Source organism: Bufo bufo, chromosome 3 (assembly GCF_905171765.1).
Source record: "Bufo bufo chromosome 3, aBufBuf1.1, whole genome shotgun sequence".
Lineage (NCBI taxonomy): Eukaryota > Metazoa > Chordata > Amphibia > Anura > Bufonidae > Bufo > Bufo bufo.
In genome coordinates this window covers 680,014,437-680,036,771 of record NC_053391.1, presented here as the reverse complement: position 1 = coordinate 680,036,771, position 22,335 = coordinate 680,014,437, and the positions used below count along the sequence as shown (strand labels likewise).

General features: G+C 47.0%; 1 protein-coding gene across 1 annotated transcript in view; it reads right to left on the bottom strand.

Moving 5' to 3' along the window:
- NARS2 (asparaginyl-tRNA synthetase 2, mitochondrial) overlaps nucleotides 1-22,335 on the bottom strand; it is a 62,633-nt gene that overhangs the window by 22,106 nt on the left and 18,192 nt on the right. The window contains 3 exon segments of the mRNA XM_040426404.1: nucleotides 5,281-5,418; nucleotides 7,426-7,492; nucleotides 21,704-21,741. Coding sequence (XP_040282338.1) covers nucleotides 5,281-5,418; nucleotides 7,426-7,492; nucleotides 21,704-21,741 — 243 coding nt within the window.

The following is a 22,335-nucleotide window of genomic DNA, read 5'->3' as shown; positions in this document are numbered from 1 at the left end:
AACTACTCTTCTTCTTCATCATCCATTTGTTAGAAGAAAATCCCACCCTACAGCTTCCAGGTCACTGGAGGCTTTACAGTGGGGAAATAAATATATCAGGCTGTTATAAGGGGGTGTAAGGGGGTGATAACATGAAGAAACGTTCCCGCCCCTGGGGTCTCTTAAGGCTGTACAGGGAGATAGATGACAGTAACAGTTAGAGGGGTAATAACATATAGAAAAGTTCCTGCATCACCCCCTGGGGACTGTACTGGGCACAGCGATGACAGGTACAGGCTCTGGTTGGTAACGGGGGGATAACAAGAAGAAAAGTTTGGGCATACCCCCTGCAGGGCAACTGGAGAACGTAAAAGGCAATGATGAGAGATACAGGTTTTAATTGGTCACAGGGGTGATAACATGAAGACAAGTTCCTGTATCCTTGTCTATTAGGTTATGTTTTTTGTTTTTGGTTTTGTTTCTTCGTGCTTATAAATTACCGGTAGACGTTCTCTTAATTCTGCGGGTGATTACGATTATCACAATACCAAATGTATCCAGTTTTGTAATTTCTTTTGCAATAAAAACTTTTTTAAAGGATTTTCTGGGAGTAGATTATTAGTGACCTATCAGCAGGATAAGTCACCGAGGGGGTGGTGTCCGACTCCCTGTACTGCCACCGATCAGATGTTTGAAGAGACCGCGGCACTTCAGTGAGCGCTGAGGCTTCTTCCTAGACCGGTGACGTCGCATTCTTTGGTCACACAACCTAGGCGAGATCGGTCCCACTCAAGTGAAGTGCTTGATATGTTGTGAGGAGGCCCCAATGCTTCTCTTCTGATGGGTGGTGGTGCCGGGTGTCGTATCCCTTCATTTATCAAACTTTTTTTTTTTTTTAAGCTTCCTTTTTCAGTTGCAGTAGGGAACCGGAACATCGGATCTCTTGATCACTTTTACACTACACTACAATACTTCTGCATTGCACTGTATTATGCCTGTCAGGGAGCCTCTGGCCGGGTCTAATAGGTTCTTTTACATGATCATCCTGTGACCGTGTTGCAGGAGATACTGATGGACTTACAGAGGGAACACCTTTCCTGACTGCGACATCTAAGGGGTTAATAGTATCCCGTGTAGATACGGGGCAGAGCGGCTGCCGGGTCTGGTCTTAGAGAGGGATCTTGACTCCCCGCAGGAGTGATGGATGCATGGGGAGGAGGGGGTGGCGAAGAAGTCGGGCCTGTTCAAAAATTAGCGGTGGAGCCCAGTCATTCCTAGTTACGCCACCGATAGCTGCGGTCACTACAGTAGGTCTCCTCGCACAAGCTGAAGTCACTTCGCAGAATTTAGAGCCGCTTGTGTTCACTTGTGGTTTCCTAACAGTAAAGCAATTTTTGAGTCGATTGTGGAAATTGCTAAATGGGAAACCAGGCGCTTGTTTCAGCAGAAGTGTTATTTCACTTTTCTCCTCACCTATGGGGCAACACGGGGCAGGTCAGTGCAGGTGAGAGCCGCATAATGGCTTCGACCTCACCCATGTGCTCCCACGTCCGAAGATGCTCCCCCATTGATTAACATTGGCTCTAGCCATTCATTTTCACGTATTTTATGTCTGGAAACAGTCAGCAAGATGCTGTTGACAGCTCTAACATACTTATTAAGCATCTTTATTTAATGTAGAGCTTATTCAAATAAAAGAGACTGCGCTGCCAAGAGAATATTTCTTTTCTTTTTCCTCCCTTTTTTGCAAACTTCTCTTCTCGGATTTAAAAGAAAAAAAAAAAAGGTTTTCACCAGGTTCACAAGATATAACAGAATCCTCCTCGGAATCTACAAGTGCCTGCAGGGTGCAAATAGAAACTCCATATGGAGATAATATACTCACAAGATTCCATTTACAGTGTGCGTATTCATTACCACTTGTGTCCTCGCAACTCCACAGGCTTCAGAAAACACCTTCTCCGGTATTCTTTGATCTTCTCATAGATCCCCGTTTTCTCATAAGCCAGAATAGGCGCGGAGGATAGCGAAGCACTTAAGGTGTGCGATTATAAAAATTCATTTATTATACTCACAAGATTAAAACTGTGAATGGAATCTTGTGAGTATATTATCTCCTTGCGGTTGTAAAACACAGTGGCAGTACTTCACCATACGGAGTTTCTATTCGCACCCTGCAGGCACTTGTAGATTCCGAGGAGGATTCTGTTATATCTTGTGAACCTGGTGAAAACCCGTTTTTTTTTTCCTTTAAATCCGAGAAGAGAAGTTTGCAAAAGGGAGGAAAAAGAAAAGAAATATTCTCTTGGCAGCGCAGTCTCTTTTATTTGACTGAACTTTGGATACGTGACAAAAAAACCCACGTCACTCATTGCGGCGCCGAGGATTTACCGTAAGACAACCAGAGACATTTTCCTTTGTATTTTGGAATGTGCCTGTTGTGAGTTTTAGGTTTTTCAACAGTAACCAATAAGCACTCAAATATCCGTTGACTAACATCGGCTCTAGCCATTTATTTTATGTCTGGAAACAGTCAGCAAGCTGCTGTTGACTACTCTAACATACTTATTAAGCATCTTTATTTAGTTTAGAGTGTCTGATGGCGCCTGTTGAGAATGAATATTAGGTTTTTCAACAATAACCCGTAAGCACACAAATACCCAAAGCAGGCGTTAATTATTCCGATTACAATCAGGTAATTTGCATGTCTGTGTAATTGAGCATCATGTACCACATAGAAAGGAGGACCCCCGCGCCAAACACCAACTGGACACCTATCCGGTGGACCCCAAACGTCCATGCGTTGTAACGCTACATTTTCCCTGCAGTGGCCACTGCTGGTTGAAGGTCGTGGTTGGTAGAGAAGCTGGACCCGCAGATTGTTTTGTTATAAAGGGTTGGTATTAATAAGGCCTCATGCACACGACCGTTGTGTGTTTTGCGGTCCGCAAACCGGGGATCTGCAAAACACGGATGGAGTCTGTGTGCGGTCGTGTGCATGAGGCCTAAGGAGGTCTTTTAAAAGCCCAGGATCTTAGCTTTTAAGTGACACCAGGCCCAAATCTCTAGGTTCAATATTTGGGGGGGGCGGCACTTATTTGAAGTCTGGCAATATGAAACGTTTTACTTCCTGGTTCTGTGTCTAAGTAGGGGAGAGGAGGGAGGGGAAGCTGCAAATGAGAGCAGGAAGGCAGACCACAGTCTCTTAGGCCCCTTTCACACGGGCGAGATTTCCGCGCGGGTGCAATGCGTGAGGTGAACGCATTGCACCCGCACTGAATCCGGACCCATTCATTTCTATGGGGCTGTGCAGATGAGCGGTGATTTTCACGCATCACTTGTGCGTTGCGTGACAATCGCAGCATGCTCTATTTTGTGCGTTTTTCACGCAACGCAGGCCCCATAGAAATGAATGGGTCTGCGTGAAAATCGCAAGCATCCGCAAGCAAGTGCGGATGCGGTGCGATTTTCACGCATGGTTGCTAGGAGACGATCGGGATGGGGACCCATTCTTTATTATTTTCCCTTATAACATGGTTATAAGGGAAAATAATAGCATTCTGAATACAGAATGCTTAGTAGAAGGTCAATTGAGGGTTAAAAAATAATAATAAATTAACTCACCTCCTCCTCTTGATTGCGTAGTTGCCGATCTCTTCTTACTTCTTTAATCATGAGCTGCCGGCTAAAGGACCTGTGGTGACATCACATGGTCCAATCACATGGTCCATTACCGTGGTGATGGACCATGTGATGAGCTCAGTGACGTCACCACAGGTCCTGAAGAAAGAGCAGAGAACGGCAGCTATGGAGGAGGTGAGTTAATTATTGTAATTTTTTTTTAACCCTCAATTGACCTTCTACTAAGCATTCTGTATTCAGAATGCTATTATTTTCCCTTATAACCATGTTATAAGGGAAAATAATACAATCTACACTACAACTAACCCAAACCCGAAATTCTAGTCTGGGTACCACATTCAGTTTTTTCTCACGTGCCAGCAAAACGCATTGCACTCGTGCGGAAAAAACTGAACCACGCAACGCAATCGCAGTCAAAACTGACAGAAATTGTGTGCTAACTCGCACGATTTCCCCGCCACGCACCCGCATCCTATCCGGCCCCAATCCGTAACGCCCGTGTGAAAGAGGCCTTACTGTTATCGCTTCCCCCTACTCAGCCTCCAGTGACCCCCCCCAGGGGGCGATGCATGGGTTTTACTTCATGGCATCACCTTTAACAATGACAGAGGATATGTGCTCTCTGTTTCTCACACTAAGGCCTCATGCACACGACCGTTCCGTTTTTTTTGCGGTCCGCAAAAAACGGAAGCCGCCCGCGTGACTTCCGCAATTTGCGGAACGGAACGGGCGGCCCATTGTAGAAATGCCTATTCTTGTCTGCAAAACGGACAAGAATAGGACATGTTATATTTTTTTTGCGGGGCCACGGAACGGAGCAACGGATGCGGACAGCACACGGAGTGCTGTCCGCATCTTTTGCGACCCCATTGAAGTGAATGGGTCCGCACCTGAGCCGCAAAAACTGCGTCTCGGATGCGGACCAGAACTACTGTCATGTGCATGAGGCCTTAAGGGGTCTTTTTTCTACTATAGGGTTAAGAAGATGAGCAGTTGCATTAATAATCACTCCCTGCACCTTATCAAACAATTTGTCAATTGTGCAATTTGCTGGTATCTGGATCATGGAGACCAAAAGGATTCATAAGCTTGTAGGTCCTGGGTATTCATAATAAAGGTAAAAAAAAACAGTCATCAACCGCTATCAAATCTACTTATATCTATAGGGGAATTACTATACTGAACAACTGATATAAATTTACAAATACAAAAAATATATATATATATTGCTAAATATAACATACTGCAAGGTTTTTCAAATCTGGTGTTAAGTGTCAGTCTGCACCTATTTTTTCATACAGCCCTAGCCAATATTTTGTCTTTTTTTGCATTTTTATTTCTCGCTTTCGGAGGGCTTCAATTGCATTATAATCCCATTGAATTAATTTTAATTAAATGCCCACATTTACAACCAAATTATTTCACCACTGCTTGAAAAAAAACAAAAAAAAAAAACAGGAAGCACCTTCACAAAATATTAGTATTGAAAAAATGCCCAGTTTCCTGTATACAGCTGCTATGCAGATCTACGTGTCTCCATGGTTACAGACTACAAACAAACCCTGTGTAGTCTGAGCCTGCAGTCCTGTGTAACTGTCTTTCCATCTACCCCCTATAGGATATCAAGAGGAGAAACAAACATATGAACCAATCACTTACCGTACGCTGAGGTCCGTCTTCATTGTCACGGGCGTAGAATGGCTTGAGGTCATACGGGTAGTTGATGACGAACACGGGGAAATCGCCGCAGTGCCTGACCAAATACTTCTCGTGTTCTGTCTGCAAGTCGCAGCCCCACTGCAAGGAGAGACAGCGCTCCGTCTTCTAGATCACCACACACAAACCCTTCAGCATCTTTTCAATCTTTATTACCTTTATGTTTAGGGTTTCAAAACTTTTTTCAGTTACCTATTTTTAATCATGATTTTGCCTGAAAACCACCAGCAAGTTGTCCTTATTACATATCTCAAAGCGCATAAACGTGCTTTGGACATTTTCGAGTGGTCACGCAGCTCAGCCATCATCACCCGGAGAAAGCCTTCTTAGTTACAACTACTCGGTCCTCTCTATTGTATTCCTGCAACGAGGAAACCGGAAGCTGAACCATCAGTGTTCAGCCAGGACACCGCTGGAGCCTGTGCAACCCACTGGGCCACAGGTGTGCGCCACTAACTCTGGCAGGGACCTTAAAATGGACCGTTTGACCTAGGCCACCAGGGATCCTTAAATAAACCCCTTAACTACCTTAGACCACAATGATACTGGAATGAATCCCCTAGATCACCAAGTTTACTCATATTACCCGCTTCACTGACCTAGACCACCTTGGATATTGACATCAACCCCTTCACTGCCTTGGACCACCAGGAATATTAACATTAAAGGGGTTGTCCGAGTTATGTAAAAAAATAAATAAATATAGCACTGTAAATCTGATGGTCAGCAATATATACATAAGCTAAGCAAGCTTCAGGCAAAAAAATAAATAAAAAATCTATTTAATCATGTCCCTGGTTCTCTTCTGGCCCTTTGTCTGACTGCTGGGAGACTCAGCAGCATGTTGTAGGTGTAGGACTACAAGTCCCAGCTGTATGATACTGCTTATACACACAGGATCTTCCCCCTACCTGTTCTTGTGCAATGCTCTGCAGACCTCCTCCAGTCTGTCGGCTCTGTGTCTGCAGGAGGGAAGATTCTGTGCCTAGCATTTGTCTCTTCATTGCCTGCAGCTGCTCAGCAAAGCCTCCAGCCCTGAGTCTGTGCTGTCAATGGTAGAAGTTGTAAATCTTTCCTGAAGAATCCAGGGCAGACAGTGGCAGATGGCAGTGCAGGGGGACATGGCCAGCACAGTCACATTTTGTGCACAGATACAGACCTGCTCCCCAGGCTTGTGCACGAAACATCATCAGAGCAGGGAGAGAAGCTGACATCACAGGTCATGTGACCCTCAGTGAAATCTGAGAAAGGAGCCACTGCAGCTGAAGGAAGTGAATTGTAAACCCCTTACATTTGATTAGTTAGAAACATACAAAGAACAAAAAAATAACTCAGACAACCCCTTTAACCCTTTTCCTGCTCTTGACCAGAGGCATACTGGAATTAATCCCGTAGATCACCAAGTTTACCAACATTAACTGCTTCAATTCCCTAGACCACCATGGAGACTGACATTAAACTCTTCACTGCTTTAGACCACCAGGAATATTAAAAGAGCCGTCTGTTTTTTTTTATATTCATTCCTCAGAATAGGTCATCAATATCACAACGGCAGGGGTCTGACACCCAGGACCCCCACAGATCAGCTGTTTGAAGAGAGGGCAGCGCTCTTACGAGCGATACCTTTTCTTCACTGTTTACCTGCTCGCTGTCGCCGCTGCAGTGGTGAACGGTGTAATTACAGCTCAGCAGTCCCATTCACTTCTATAGGACACATCTGTAGTATTCACTTAAACAGGAAGGAGTCATCCCATTGAAGTGAATAGGACCCCGGCCGATCTGATATTGATGACCGGTGACATCTGTAACACAGGAAGCTAAATGACATCCGAATTAGCTGCAGTTACTGCTCCCACCCATTCCTGCAAGGCTAAAACCAAAGTGATGGCCGTGTTGATTGTCACCCAGCTTTCGCAGAAACAGACAGAAGAGGACACTCTCCCTGATCCCGCTTACTCAGTTTCACTTCTGCACGCCATGTCTTACGTAACACACCCAGGCGGTTGTGTGGGCTCTTGCTTAAGAAAACGCGGCCCCCCTTACGTGATTTCAAAACCGAGCGCAATCATTTTCAGACCTATCTCCCACCTCGGTTTTGTGCTGAAATGAAGTCGCCGCTTTCTTGAGAATTTCTAGGGCTTCGGTATAAGACATCCTGGGAAGAGAGAAAGAACAGTCTGTAAGAAATGAGCCGTCCATTGAGGGTAATTACACGGGACGTCTTCTCCACAGAAGTGATATTCTGAGAAGTCTGCGCCCCCCTCTTCCTCTGTGTTTTTCACTTAACTGGCCGCACTTTCCTGGTTGACAATTAGGGGATTTAGGTCAGTCCAGCTCTGCCGAATTACTGTCTTAACTGCACCTCAATTACTGTCAGGGACTGAATGTGCTTCCCTGACTGTCGTCATCACCGGCCGAGAGGGGGCTGCAGTGAGAGGACATGAGCTTGTCCCAGTGTCATACCTCCGGCTACAGCGCCTTGTGAAAGTATTCACCCCCTACCCGTGGTCTCTTTGTTTAGGCTACTTTCACACTAGCGTTTTGGGCGGATCCGTCATGGATCTGCAAAAACGGATCCGTTACAATAATACAACCGCATGCATCAGTCATGAACGGATCCGTTTGTATTATCTGTAACATAGCCAAAACGGATCCGCCATGAACTCCATTGAAAGTCAATTGGAGATGGATCCGTTTTCTATTGTGCCAGAGAAAACGGATCCGTCCCCATTGACTTACATTGTGTGTCAGGACGGAACCGTTTGGCTCAGTTTCGTCAAGCGGACAGCAGCCAGCGTTTTGGTTTCCGCCTCCAGAGCGGAATGGAGACTGAACAGAGGCAAACTGATGCATTCTGAGCGGATCCTTTTCTATTCAGAATGCATTAGGGCAAAACTGATCCGTTTTGGACCGCGTGTGAGAGCCCTGAACGGATCTCAGAAACGGAAAGCCAAAACGCCAGTGTGAAAGTAGACTTAGTTGAAACCTGGAATTAATCTAGTGGATCTGACAAAGCAGTAACAGCGTGTTACAGGGGAATAAAAAAAATAATAATAATAAAAGAAACGTGAGTGCATATGTATTCACCCCCCTTTTGCTATGAAACTCCTAAACAAGGTCTTCTTGTCAACCAATTAACTTCCAAAGTCACATAATTAGTTAAATAAGATGCCATCAAAGTGCCACAAGATCTGTCACATGCTGTGATAGGCCGCGGAGTCTACAACACGACTAATCAAGCAGCATGAAGGCCAAGGAGCCTCCAAACAGATCAGAGACAAAGCTGCGGAGAAGGACGGATCAGGATGGGTTCTAAAAGAAGGTCCCAAAGACTAAAGATCCCCCGGAGCACCGCTCCATCCCTTATAAGAAAATGTAAAGAATATGGCAATGAAAATCACCAGGTGTTTAAAATCAGAAAAAAGCGTCTGGTCGTTAGGGATTAAAGGGGTTTCCGAGTTGCGCCGCGATCCCTTGTGGCAGCCTAAGGCTACTTTCACGCTAGTGTTTATACTGGATCCGGCAGGGTTCAGCAAAAACACTTCCGTTACTGATAATACAACCGTCTGCATCCGTTCAGAACGGATCTGGTTGTATTATCTTTAACATACCCAAGACGGATCCGTCATGAACTCCATTGAAAGTCAATGGGGGACGGATCCGTTTTCTATTGTGTCATTGCTCCGCATCACAGGACGGAAAGCAAATCGCAGCATGCTGCTGCTCTCCGGTATGAGAACGGAATGCATTTTGGAGCGCTCCGTTCTGTTCAGTTACATTTTGTCCCCATTGACAATGAACGGGGACAAGACGGAAGCGTTTTTTTCCAGTATTGAGACCCTATGACGGATCTCAATACCGGAAAATATTAACGCTAGTGTGAAAGTAGCCTAACACTGCACCAGTGATCCTAGCCTGGGGTTAAATCCCACTGCGCACGCGTAAGCCTGACTCTCTGGCTGGCGAGAGATTCAGACTCACGCACGCGCTGCTGGTTCTAACCCTAGGATAGGATGATCACATGTACAATGTACGGCAGGCCGCGCAGCACGGACAACCCCTTTAAGGCATCTAAGGGAACAACCACACTGCGAAATGTGTAGCGCGACATTCATGCCACACCAATGTCGTGCAACATTTTTTTGTAAGGACAGTCAATGGTGTTGCACTGCGACATGCTGCGACTGTCGCACAAAAATCCAATTTGGATGGATTTTTTTGCGACTGTTGTGGCATGTCGCAGTGCAACACCATTAACTATCATTATAAAGAATGTGGCGCGACTTTTCAGCGACAAATGTCGCCGGTGTAGCCCTAGACCAGGCATGCTCAACCTGCGGCCCTCCAGCTGTTGCAAAACTACAACTCCCAGCATGCCCGAACAGCTTATAGCTATCAGCCTACAGCAGGGCATTGTGGGAGTTGTAGTTTTACAACAGCTGGAGGGCCGCAGGTCGAGCATGCCTGGTCTAGACTAAATGGTGGACTAATCTGATTGGCAACAGAATCTCCAAATTTGCTAATTCACTGCGTACTGGGGGAGATTTAGTCAGCTTCAGTAATTATGTCAATTTGCACCAAAAACTTGTTTTACATGATTTGTACCGCATTTATTACGTGTTCTAGACACTTTTTGGAATTTGTTGAATGGGGGGGGATCATGGCTTGGCAGGATAAGGACATAGAAGAGAACCTCGTGGCACTGCGCTTTCTTGTGCTGGGAGTCTGGTTCCCACCCCAGGCATATAGAAAAATAGAATCTCCCTTAATGTGGATGCAAAGTCGTGAGTCTTTATTGGAAAATGCGGCTGTACAAGTGGGACGTTTCGGCCACGCAGGGCCTTTGTCAAACTACAGCGAAACAAAAATAACATAAACAAAAGGTAAGTTCATATGACGAGCACCACGATTAGTGGTGTATAAAAGCCATGTGTAGCAAGCGACGTGAGAAGATTAAACAGATCTATATCTGGTGTTTGTTTAGTGGTTTGGATCCAGAGTCCGGTGACCCGGCGGCATAGAAGGGCTGAATATCTATCAAGGTGATAAGGAACAGGACGCATAAGTATTGTAAAATATATTACATTACTAGATTATAAATGAGCAGCAACACTTACCAGAGGATAACTATCCTGACTATAATGCTGAAAAAATGGAGGTACATAACAGGCAACAGTAATGATCATATGGATGATGTTAGGACATACATAAGTGTAGGTGTAAAATCCATACAAGCTGTAGGTGATAAAAGAATATTACAAGAATATTAGAGCGCTAGAATACCTGATGCCGCAGAAAGTAGAATATCCTTGAATGGCTGCGCTGTGCAGTGAGGCGCCACCTAGAGCGGGCAGCACGCCCTTTAGTAGGACGCGCTGACCGAGGAGAGAGTGTTGCGCATGCGCATCAGCTCACAGAGCGTGTCAAGCTTCACTCTGGTAAGAGACAGGGTTGGAGCGCTCTTCTACAAGAAATGTGTAGCGGACACCAGGGTTACTGGGGAAAGGGAAGGGCAAATGATACAGCACTACAGTCGTGGCCAAAAGTTTTGAGAATTACATAAATATTGGAAATTGGAAAAGTTGCTGCTTAAGTTTTTATAATAGCAATTTGCATATACTCCAGAATGTTATGAAGAGTGATCAGATGAATTGCATAGTCCTTCTTTGCCATGAAAATTAACTTAATCCCAAAAAAAACTTTCCACTGCATTTCATTGCTGTCATTAAAGGACCTGCTGAGATCATTTCAGTAATCGTCTTGTTAACTCAGGTGAGAATGTTGACGAGCACAAGGCTGGAGATCATTATGTCAGGCTGATTGGGTTAAAATGGCAGACTTGACATGTTAAAAGGAGGGTGATGCTTGAAATCATTGTTCTTCCATTGTTAACCATGGTGACCTGCAAAGAAACGCGTGCAGCCATCATTGTGCTGCATAAAAATGGCTTCACAGGCAAGGATATTGTGGCTACTAAGATTGCACCTCAATCAACAATTTATAGGATCATCAAGAACTTCAAGGAAAGAGGTTCAATTCTTGTTAAGAAGGCTTCAGGGCGTCCAAGAAAGTCCAGAAAGCGCCAGGATCGTCTCCTAAAGAGGATTCAGCTGCGGGATCGGAGTGCCGCCAGTGCAGAGCTTACTCAGGAATGGCAGCAGGCAGGTGTGAGCGCATCTGCACGCACAGTGAGGCGAAGACTTTTGGAAGATGGCCTGGTGTCAAGAAGGGCAGCAAAGAAGCCACTTCTCTCCAAAAAAAACATCAGGGACAGATTGATCTTCTGCAGAAAGTATGGTGAATGGACTGCTGAGGACTGGGGCAAAGTCATATTCTCTGATGAAGCCTCTTTCCGATTGTTTGGGGCATCTGGAAAAAGGCTTGTCCGGAGAAGAAAAGGTGAGCGCTACCATCAGTCCTGTGTCATGCCAACAGTAAAGCATCCTGAGACCATTCATGTGTGGGGTTGCTTCTCATCCAAGGGAGTGGGCTCACTCACAATTTTGCCCAAAAACACAGCCATGAATAAAGAATGGTACCAAAACACCCTCCAACAGCAACTTCTTCCAACAATCCAACAACAGTTTGGTGAAGAACAATGCATTTTCCAGCACGATGGAGCACCGTGCCATAAGGCAAAAGTGATAACTAAGTGGCTCGGGGACCAGAACGTTGACATTTTGGGTCCATGGCCTGGAAACTCCCCAGATCTTAATCCCATTGAGAACTTGTGGTCAATCCTCAAGAGGCGGGTGGACAAACAAAAACCCACTAATTCTGACAAACTCCAAGAAGTGATTATGACAGAATGGGTTGCTATCAGTCAGGAATTGGCCCAGAAGTTGATTGAGAGCATGCCCAGTCGGATTGCAGAGGTCCTGAAAAAGAAGGGCCAACACTGCAAATACTGACTCTTTGCATAAATGTCATGTAATTGTCGATAAAAGCCTTTGAAACGTATGAAGTGCGTGTAATTATATTTCACTACATCACAGAAACAACTGAAACAAAGATCTAAAAGCAGTTTAGCAGCAAACTTTGTGAAGACTAATATTTGTGTCATTCTCAAAACTTTTGGCCACGACTGTAGATAAGGGGGGGTAAGTAGATTAAGTACATTGACAAGGCAATGAATACATTTATATCACAATATGTATCAGTCTCCACAATTGATCGTTACTTACTGGTTAATATTATTAGTTATTATTGGTTATTATACACTGTTAATATACTCTGACAAAGCAATGTATGTTACAATGTTATAATGTGTATCGGGGTTGCCCCATCAATTATTATTTGTAAGAAAGGATCTTGTCTGCTTAATAATTGGGGTCAGGACCTTTTCTAGAAGTATCGCTAACGGGGAGAGGATGGAATTGGTTGAGGTCACTATTGGGCGTCCCGGTGGATTATAGAGATTTTTTGTGGATCTTTGGCAGAATGTAAAAGACAGGTGTTGAAGGGTTAGAGTTGGATAGGAAGGTGGCAGTAGAATCGTCAATGACTTTTAGGTTGTGGTAATGGTTTACTACCTTTTGTATTTTCTCCATAATTTGTTTAGTCGGGTCTCTAGGTAATTTGGTGTAGACCGTTTTGTCATTCAACTGTCTGTGCACTTCCTCTATATATTTGTGCCTATCCATAATCACAATTGGCCCCTCCTTCATCTGCCGGTTTTAGGACCAGGTCCTTCCTCTTTAACAGGGAGGAAAGGGCCTGTCTCTGTATGTTTTCTAGATTATGTTCAGATTTTTATCCCCCCCCCCCCCCCCCCCGCTAGGTCTTTCCTGAATTGAGTGACGTCCTGTTTTATTAGATTAATGAATGTCTCAATAGCAGGTTGGTTCCTGGGAGGCATGAAATGGCTTTTATTACGTAGGCCTACGGAGATTTGTGTGCTGGGTTGTGTGGTCCTTTTATCTGTGAATAATCATCAATTGGGGCAAACCTGATACACATTATAACATTGTAACATACATTGCTTTGTCAGAGTATATTAACAGTGTATAATAACCAATAATAACTATTAATATTAACCAGTGAGTAACGATCAATTGTGGCGACTCTGATACATATTGTGATATAAATGTATTCAATTCATTGCCTTGTCAATGTACTTAATCTACTTACCCCCCCATATCTAGTGCTGTATCATTTGCCCTTCCCTTTCCCCAGTAACCCTGGTGTCCGCTACACATTTCTTGTAGAAGAGCGCTCCAACCCTGTCTCTTACCAGAGTGAAGCTTGACACGCTCTGTGAGCCGATGCGCGTCCGCAACACTCTCTCCTCGGTCAGCGCGTCCTACTAAAGGGCGTGCTGCCCGCTCCACGTGGCGCCTCACTGCACAGTGCTGAGGCACTTCTCCAACAGCGCAGCCATTCAAGGATATTCTACTTTCTGCGGCATCAGGTATTCTAGCGTTCTAATATTCTTATAATATTCTGGATTTTACACCTACACTTATGTATGTCCTAACATCATCCATATGACCATTACTGTTGCCTGTTATGTACCTCCATTTTTTCTGTATTATAGTCAGGATAGTTATCCTCTGGTAAGCAATGCTGCTCATTTATAATCTAGTAATGTAATATATTTTACAATACTTATGCGTCCTGTTCCTTATCACCTTGATAGATATTCAGCCCTTCTATGCCGCCGGGTCACCGGACTCTGGATCCAAACCACTAAACAAACACCAGATATAGATCTGTTTAATCTTCTCACGTCGCTTGCTACACATGGTTTTTATACACCACTAATCGTGGTGCTCGTCATATGAACTTACCTTCTGTTTATGTTATTTTTGTTTCGCTGTAGTTTGATAAAGGCCCTGCGTGGCCGAAATGTCACACTTGTACAGCCGCATTTTCCAATAAAGACTCACGACTTTGCATCCGCATTAAGGGAGATTCTATTTCTCTATTGGCAGGATAAGGGGCATGAGTTTTAGGTGTTCTTACATACTGGCTCAAAGTAGGCCAACCAAAAGGTGGTGTTATGCCGCCCACAAACAAAGCAAAAGTTGGCTGGAATGGCTTACGGTATTTCAGCCATTTCAAATATGGGGGCACAACTGGGGGTCGATTATATAGGTATGGGGGCACAACTGGGCGCTAATATCTATACTGGGGCACAACTTAGTATTATAACTAGGGCTCACTAAATGCAGGTGAAGAGGTAGAAGCTGCAATATATTTGTATGTAGCTAACTGAAAAGGAACAGCATTAAAACATAACTTTTAATAGTACTTTAAAAGCGTGTACAATGATAAGGTAAATGTAGTACGCCACTTGAAGTAGCTATATGTGGCTGACATTGCAGCTATTAAACGAGTGCTAGCCAGCCACCCGCTCCACCCAGCCGCCCTGTTGTGGGCTGCATGGAGTACAGCTCTAGTACAATATCAAGAATCCCCTCTCTCTCTTTTCGGTGCCCTCCTCTTTGGCACACTTTTTTTTTACAGGAGGTTGATAAACTACTTGGGGATAAGTTCTGGCAAAAATCTAATATTATGTATTTATCACAGGTAGTAAAGAACGGAGAGGAACTGTCCCTCTCGAGTATGGCACTATTGGGGAATTTAGATAATCTAAGCTGGTTCTGATACTTTTAGATACACTCAGCGCTCTCAAGTGTAAGAGAAGTTTCACTGTTGGAGATAGACACTTCTTCACCTTTAAATGATTTGTTTGGAAGTAATGGTTATAAGGGTAAAATTTCCTAATTATATAAATTATTCATTAATGCACTTTTTTTTACAAGACTGTTTTACCGGGCCAGAGAGCTTGGGAAACTGACTGCCCAATGATTATGTCACAGGGGTGGGGTAATATAGGTACTCACTTAAAATTAGTTTCGCACAATTTTAATCATATATTGATACAATTTAATATTATACACAGAGTCTATATCACTCCTACTTGGCTCAAAAAATGTGGTTTATGAGAATTCTCAAGCTGCCCCCGGTGTGATTCACAGGGGGGCGGATTTTTTGCACATTTTTTTTTTTATTATGAAGATAGTGAACCCTCTGACTTTTGGATACTAAGTGATTTCTCCAAGCTAAACTGCCATAAGTACCGGAAAATTATTTTGGTTAAGATTATGTTCTTAGCCAGACTCCTTATTACCCGAGCTTGGAAAAGGGTAGAGTAGGTCTAGGCGTTTCGGAATAATGAAACGCAAACCTGGCTGGTCCCAAGCCTTCGTGACAACGATAGAAAAATCGTCGTGTAATGGGAACGATTTGGGGTTCTGCTTTGTATGCAGAAATGACACCCCTTGTTGGCTAGTGGAGGGAAGGTCCTCCTGAACCTGGAAGGTGTCCCTTATTGCCGATATCAGGCTATCCACCATGGATGCAATCTGAGAAGAGTGCTCCGGATCCATATCTGCATCCGAATCCCCAAGCTCTCCTTCTGACAGTGCGTCGCCTAAAAGGGAGGACGTCTGTGAATGGGATCCAGGAGCAGGGGGGGATGCTGAGGCGTCAGAGGAGGAATGGGTGCCTGCTCTGGGGCGCTTACTAGGAAATCTACCTCTGGTTTGTGCGCTATGCGACTGTGCGGGTTGCGCCGGTGGTGATTTCTCTACCAAACGACCCAGCAATGAAAGGGTGGAATGGGAGATTTTTGAGAGGTCTTCCACTGCCCGTGACAGGGACCTTGCCCAGTCTGGTTCCCCCTGGACAGGCCGCTCCAGGGCTTCTGTGGGCTGTTGTGCCCTAGGGGGATGGCTCTGTGCAGGTTTCTGACATGCAGAGCACAGTGATAGTGACTGACCGCGAGGGAATTTCTCCGAACATAAGGAGCAGGCATAGTAAGTGGTCCTACAGGGTGCCTGGTGGGGGTCGGTGGGGGTCAGTGGCGGGGTCAGACATGGTCAAATCTCCTGCTGGATGGGGGTATCGATTGCCTACCAGTATGGAGGTCCCAGGTCCTGTATCCTACCCACGCAGTGCAGAGGAAGAATCAGGAAGCTGAATCAGGGTGGGAGAATAAGCCACGCCCCCTTCCAGCCCGGACCGGCAAGCCACGCCCCCTTCCAACCCGGGACCGACAAGCCACGCCCCCTTCCAGACCGGGAACTGCAAGCCACGCCCCTTCCAGCCCGGGATCGACAAGCCACGCCCCCTTCCAGCCCGGGAACGACAAGCCACACCCCCTTCCAGCCCAGGAACGGCAGCCTATGCTGAAGTGAGGTCAGAACGCCTATGATCCCCATGTCCGGCCCTGACCACAGCGGTACTGGAACCGCTGCGGCTAAAAGGTAATGTGTGCTATGCCGCCGCCTCTAATAAATAGACCCGATATGCCGCAGAGCGGCCGTGCGGCGAGAGCAGTGAGGCCAGAGATCGGGCTGACGGCCGGGGGGGGGGGGGGGGTGGAAGATGGAGGAGTTCTCCTGCAGCTAGGGGGATGAAGCAGATTACTTACCTGTCTTTATCCGTGTTCTTCACCCTATGATGCAACACCAGCAGGGCCACCCTATGACCGCTGGCACCATGCGACAGGGGTCCGGGCAGAGAAGGGCTGAAGAGAGGGTGGCCCTCTTGCTGGGGGGAAGCAGGGGAGCGAGGCTGCCCTGGTCCACTTTGCCTTCTTGGGGGAGGCAAGGCGGTGACTTAGATACACCGGCCAGCCTCCCGGGGATACAGGGACGCAGGCGACCCTGTGCCCCCTTCCAGTAGTCTGTGAATTAAAGATAAAAAAAATCAGAAGAAAAAATAAAAACGCCACCCTGCAAAGCAGGGAGGTCTGCCTCCTACGACACTAAGCTAAAAACTGATATGCTCTCTCCAGGCTGGAGGGGGTATAGCCTGCAGGGGAGGAGCTAACAGCTTTCAGCCTAGTGTCGCCTCCTAGTGGCAGCAGCAAGCTATACCCACGGTCCTGTGTCCCCCAATGATATGAGCGAGAAAATGTGGTTTATGAGAACTCTCGAACTGCCCCCGGTGTGATTCACAGGGGGGTGGATTTTTTTCACATTTTCTGGTGGTGTCCGGATTTAAAAACATATTGGAGTTCAATAAATGACTTTATTTTTTTTTTTTTAAATTGAAGATAGTGACCCATCTGACTTTTGGATACTCTTGATTTCTCCAAGCTAAACTGCCATAAGTACCGGAAAATTCTTTTGGTTAAGATTATGTTCTTAGCCAGACTCCTTATTACCCGAGCTTGGCTTTCTCAAAATACTCCAAAAATTAAGGACTGGCTACACTTAGTAAATATGGTCAAGCGATATGAGAATATTTTATATAAACAAAGGAACTCTGAAGAAAAATGGTCCAGAATATGGGGAGACTGGTAGGATCTACATACCAACTTCCATCCTTCTTCCACTTTACGTTTTTTTTTTTTTTTTGTGTGGGTGGATGGGGATAGGGGGGGGTGGATGGGGATAGGGGGGGTTGGGTGGGAATCGGGAGAAATTTATTAATGAAACTACTGATTGAATATGTAATTGTTTCATATTGCTATAAATAAAGCATTAAACGAAAAAAAAAAGAAAAAAGAATCCCCTCTATCTCCTATCACTAATAGAGACCGAGATACTATCTATCTCAGAAAACTAATTCCCTACTGCCGACCCAACGCGTTTCGACACCTAAGATTAAGCCAGGTGTTTCCTCAGGAATGAGATTAGGAAGCGTGAATATTATGAGAACAATGGCGCACCACCACTGATGTTGTGTGGTGGCCTGCCAGCGTTGGGATGGCCAACTATTATAACTACAAGGACTACATGGACTGATCTATGCCTTCTACTCCATTCACACCCCCGGGGTGTCCATAAAACTGAAGTGTACAGTATGGTCTAAGACAGGAATGCCCAACCTGCGGCCCTCCAGCTGTTGCAAAACGAGATTTTTGTGAAGTCACCTGTAAAATCTCTTTCTCGCTGAGTTCATTGGGGGACACAGGACCGTGGGTATAGCTGCTGCTGCCGCTAGTAGTCGACACTAGGCTAAAAAGTGTTAGCTCCTTCGCCGGCTATATCCCCACCAGCCTGGAGAGAGCATATCAGTTTGTGCACAAGCAGTAGGAGGAAAAGAAATCAGAAATGAAATAACATAACAATAACCAGTGGGTCCGAACCCAAAACTGAGGACCTTACCAGTTAATCAACTGCCGTCACCTGCGGCAAAATTAGAAACAAAAACAACGGGTGGGAACTCAGCGAGAAAGAGATTTTACAGGTGAGTCCACCTTGCTCGTATCATTGGGGGACACAGAACTGTGGGATGTCCCAAAGCAGTCCACGGTAGGGAGAAACCACACGCCCATGGAAGTCGCAGCCTTGCGGCCCAGAGCGGCGTCTGCCGATGCAAGACCCTTGCGGCCCAGAGCGGCGTCTGCCGATGAAAAGGTATGCACCTGGTATAACTTGGTGAAAGTGTGCAAGGAAGACCAGGTTGCCGCTTTACACAACTGTAAAGGGGAAGCCTGGTGGAAATTGGCCCAAGAAGCGCCCATCGCCCTGGTCGAGTGAGCCGTGATATGGAGGGTCGGAGCCTTGCCCCGAGAGCGATACACCTCGGCAATGGCCAAGCGGATCCACCTGGTAATCATTCCTTTGGAGGCTGCCAAACCCTTGCGAAGTCCCTCAAGAATAACGAACAGTGAGTCGGTACGCCGGAACGACTCTGAAGCGGATAAATAAATCTGCAGGGCACGAATCACGTCCAGCTGGTGGAGGGACCGTTCCCTATGATGTGAAGGCAAGGGGCAAAATGAGGGGAGAACGATGTCCTCGTTGACATGGAAGGCAGAGACTACCTTCGGAAGAAAGGAAGGCACAGGGCGAAGCACCGCCATCTCTTGGTGCAGAATAAGAAAGGGCTCCCTACAGGAGAGCGCCGCCAATTCCGACACGCGCCTGATGTAGGTGACCGCCACCAGAAAGGCCACTTTCCAGGAAAGAAGGCGGAGAGAAACCATGTCCAGAGGCTCGAAGGGAGCTGACTGGAGAGAACCAAGCACAAGGTTCAAATCCCAAGAGGGTAAAGGGGGGCGATAAGGGGGGACAGTATGAGCCATCCCTTGGAGAAAGGTCTTAACCAGGGCCTTTTGCGCCAGAGTTCGCTGGAAAAAGATCACAAGCGCTGACACCTGCCCCTTTAGGTAACTAAGACCAAGACCCAAATCCAGTCCCATTTGCAAAAAGGAGAGGATTGTGGGAAGGGAGAAAGGGAGCGGAGGGAGGCGATGGTCCGCACAGAAGCACAGGAAAGACTTCCAAGTCCTGTGATATATCTTGGACGACGTTGGCTTCCTGGCCTTAATCATGGGGCGAACGACTCCATTGGAGAAACCCCGCCCGAGAATGGTGGTTTCAATAGTCACGCTGTCAAACGTAGCAATTGCAAATGCTGGTGGAAGACGGGTCCCTGAAAGAGATGGTCGTCCCTGAGCGGAAGCGGCCACGGAGCATCTCCTAGGAGAAGGATGAGATCGGTGTACCAGGCTTGGCGTGGCCAATCTAGGGCGATGAGAATCATCTGGATGCCCTCCCTCTTGATCCTGCGAAGGACCCGGGGTAGGAGAGGGAGAGGGGGGAAGACGTACAAGAGGGAAAAGCGGTCCCATGGGCCACCAGTGCATCTACTGCGCATGCCCAGGGATCTCTTGTCCGCAAAATGAAGGTGGGAAGCTTGTGGTTGATCCTGGATGCCATCAGATCCACGTCCGGATGGCCCCAACGGTGACAGATGGAGTCGAACACCTCTGGGTGCAGAGAACACTCGCCCAGGTCCACGGTCTTCCGGCTGAGGAAGTCCGCCATCCAATTCTCCACTCCTGGAATGTAGACTGCCGATAGCGCTGGTTCATGTTCCTCCGCCCACTTTAGAATTTTGGCTGACTCCGCCATCACCGTCCGACTGCGGGTTCCCCCCTGGTTGTTGATGTACGTCACCACTGTGGCATTGTCTGACTGGATCCGGACCGGCAGTCCTCTCAGGAGAGGAGTCTAATGAAGCAGAGGAGTCTAATGAAGCAGAGACAGATGGATGGCCCGAAGTTCCAGGACGTTGATGGGCAGTCTGGATTTCAACAGAGACCATTTGCCTTGAACTGTCCGAGGTGGGAAGATTCCACCCCATCTGAGGAGGCTGGCATCAGTAGTGATGACCGACCAGAAGACTGGGAGAAAGGATTTGCCGGAGACCAAGGTTGGAGTCGAGAGCCACCACCTGACCGCACCTGCGGAGGAAGGGCGATGGTATGGTCCAAGGAACTTGGTGTCTTGTCCCAGGATGAGAAGATCGCCCGCTGGAGAGGACCAGTGTGAAATTGCACGAACGGAAGTGCCTCAGAGGAAGAGACCATCGTTCCCAACACTCGCATGCAAAAAAGCTTGTCCGAGGAGAGAACATTTGGGCTCCAGGGAGGGAAAAAGGGGAGCAGGCCTACTCACCCCATCTTCCTCCTCTTTTGTTCACCCTCCCTCGATGGGTCCAGCAGGGTCACCTCTTCAGCTGCTGGCACCGAAGTGGCAGGAAGCTGGCAATGAGGGAGGGCCGAATCCAGGTGACCCCTTGGCTGGCGGGAAGCAGGGGAGCGAGGCTGCCCTGGTCCTCTTTTTCTTCTTGGGGAAGCAGGACTGGGAGGGAAGCCGACCCAGGCCATGGTCCCCGGGAGAACAGGGAGCCCAGGCGGCCCTGTTCCCCCATCCTGAAAAAGAAACGAAATAAACAAAAAACAAACAATAGCAGAATTGACCCTGCAGAGCAACTGATATGCTCTCTCCAGGCTGGAGGGGATATAGCCGGTGGGAGGAGCTAACACTTTTTAGCCTAGTGTCGCCTCCTAGCGGCAGCAGCAGCTATACCCACGGTCCCCCCCCCCCCCCCAATGATACGAGTGAGAAAACTACAACTCCCAGCATGCCCAGACAGCCTACAGATAGCAGAGCATGTTGGGAGTTTTAGTTTTGCAACAGCTGGAGGGCCGCAGGTTGGGCATCCCTGGTCTAAGCGCTGACTCTAGCATTAGTTTTCCCCTCTGGGGCAAATTTATGTAGTCCATACCAGGGCCAGTATCAGTGGATAACTCTGGGCACATTGAAGGGCCTGGGGGCCCCGTGTGACCTCTACATGAGGAGAAAAGGTCTTTCTTGCCCATAACAACCAATCACAGCGCAGCTTTTATTGCACTAGATCTGTCTGAGAAATGAAAGCTGAGCTCTGATTGGCTGCTACGGGCAACAAATGAGTTCCCCATGTTTCAAGCTGAGGCGGTGTATCACAAGGGCCCCATCCAAGGGCCCATATACCTTTGAAGCTGGCTCTTTCTAACCCAATAGGTACTGGAAGGCAAGGATGAAACTTATTGAATTCTTACTTACACAATACTTACACAATAAACTTGTTCTTTGTCATTCTCTCCAGCCGGCCCTTGTGAAGAAAGGAGAAAAAGTAATCAAATGAGATGGGACGGAGCAGATTTGAATTACCATTTACAGCAGCAAATCCATCGGGCAGTGAGAGGCCGTGTCCCTCTTTTACTGACACGTTAGAAGTTAAAAGTCGCAAATGATGGCGCACGTTTGGCCTGAGACAATGGGGGTATATCGCTAGGATATGTCCCCATTGTCCGATAGGTGCGGGTCCCATAGCTGGGAATGGAGCGGAGAAAGTAGTGGCTAGAGGACCACGAGTTTCCCCGGGTCCGGCCACTGCCAAGCGCTCTCCCCATAGAAGTTAATAGGGGCGCACCACGCTTGAGCGGCCACTGCTCCCATTCATTGTCAGCCCCATAGAAATTATTGGTGCGGGTCCCAGTGGTGGTGTAGCTAGCAGGTGTGCAGGGGGAGGAGGGGTGATGGTCACAGGGCACACTCACATGGTGGCGCCCACCAAGGGACAAATGGCGATTCCCTGGTAAACACCACTCTCGACTGTATCAGTGTCCACAGGACGGCCGTACAGCTGACCTCTGTGGTAGGGCAGAGAGCGACAGGCTGCCTTGCCACTCTCCATCTCATGGCT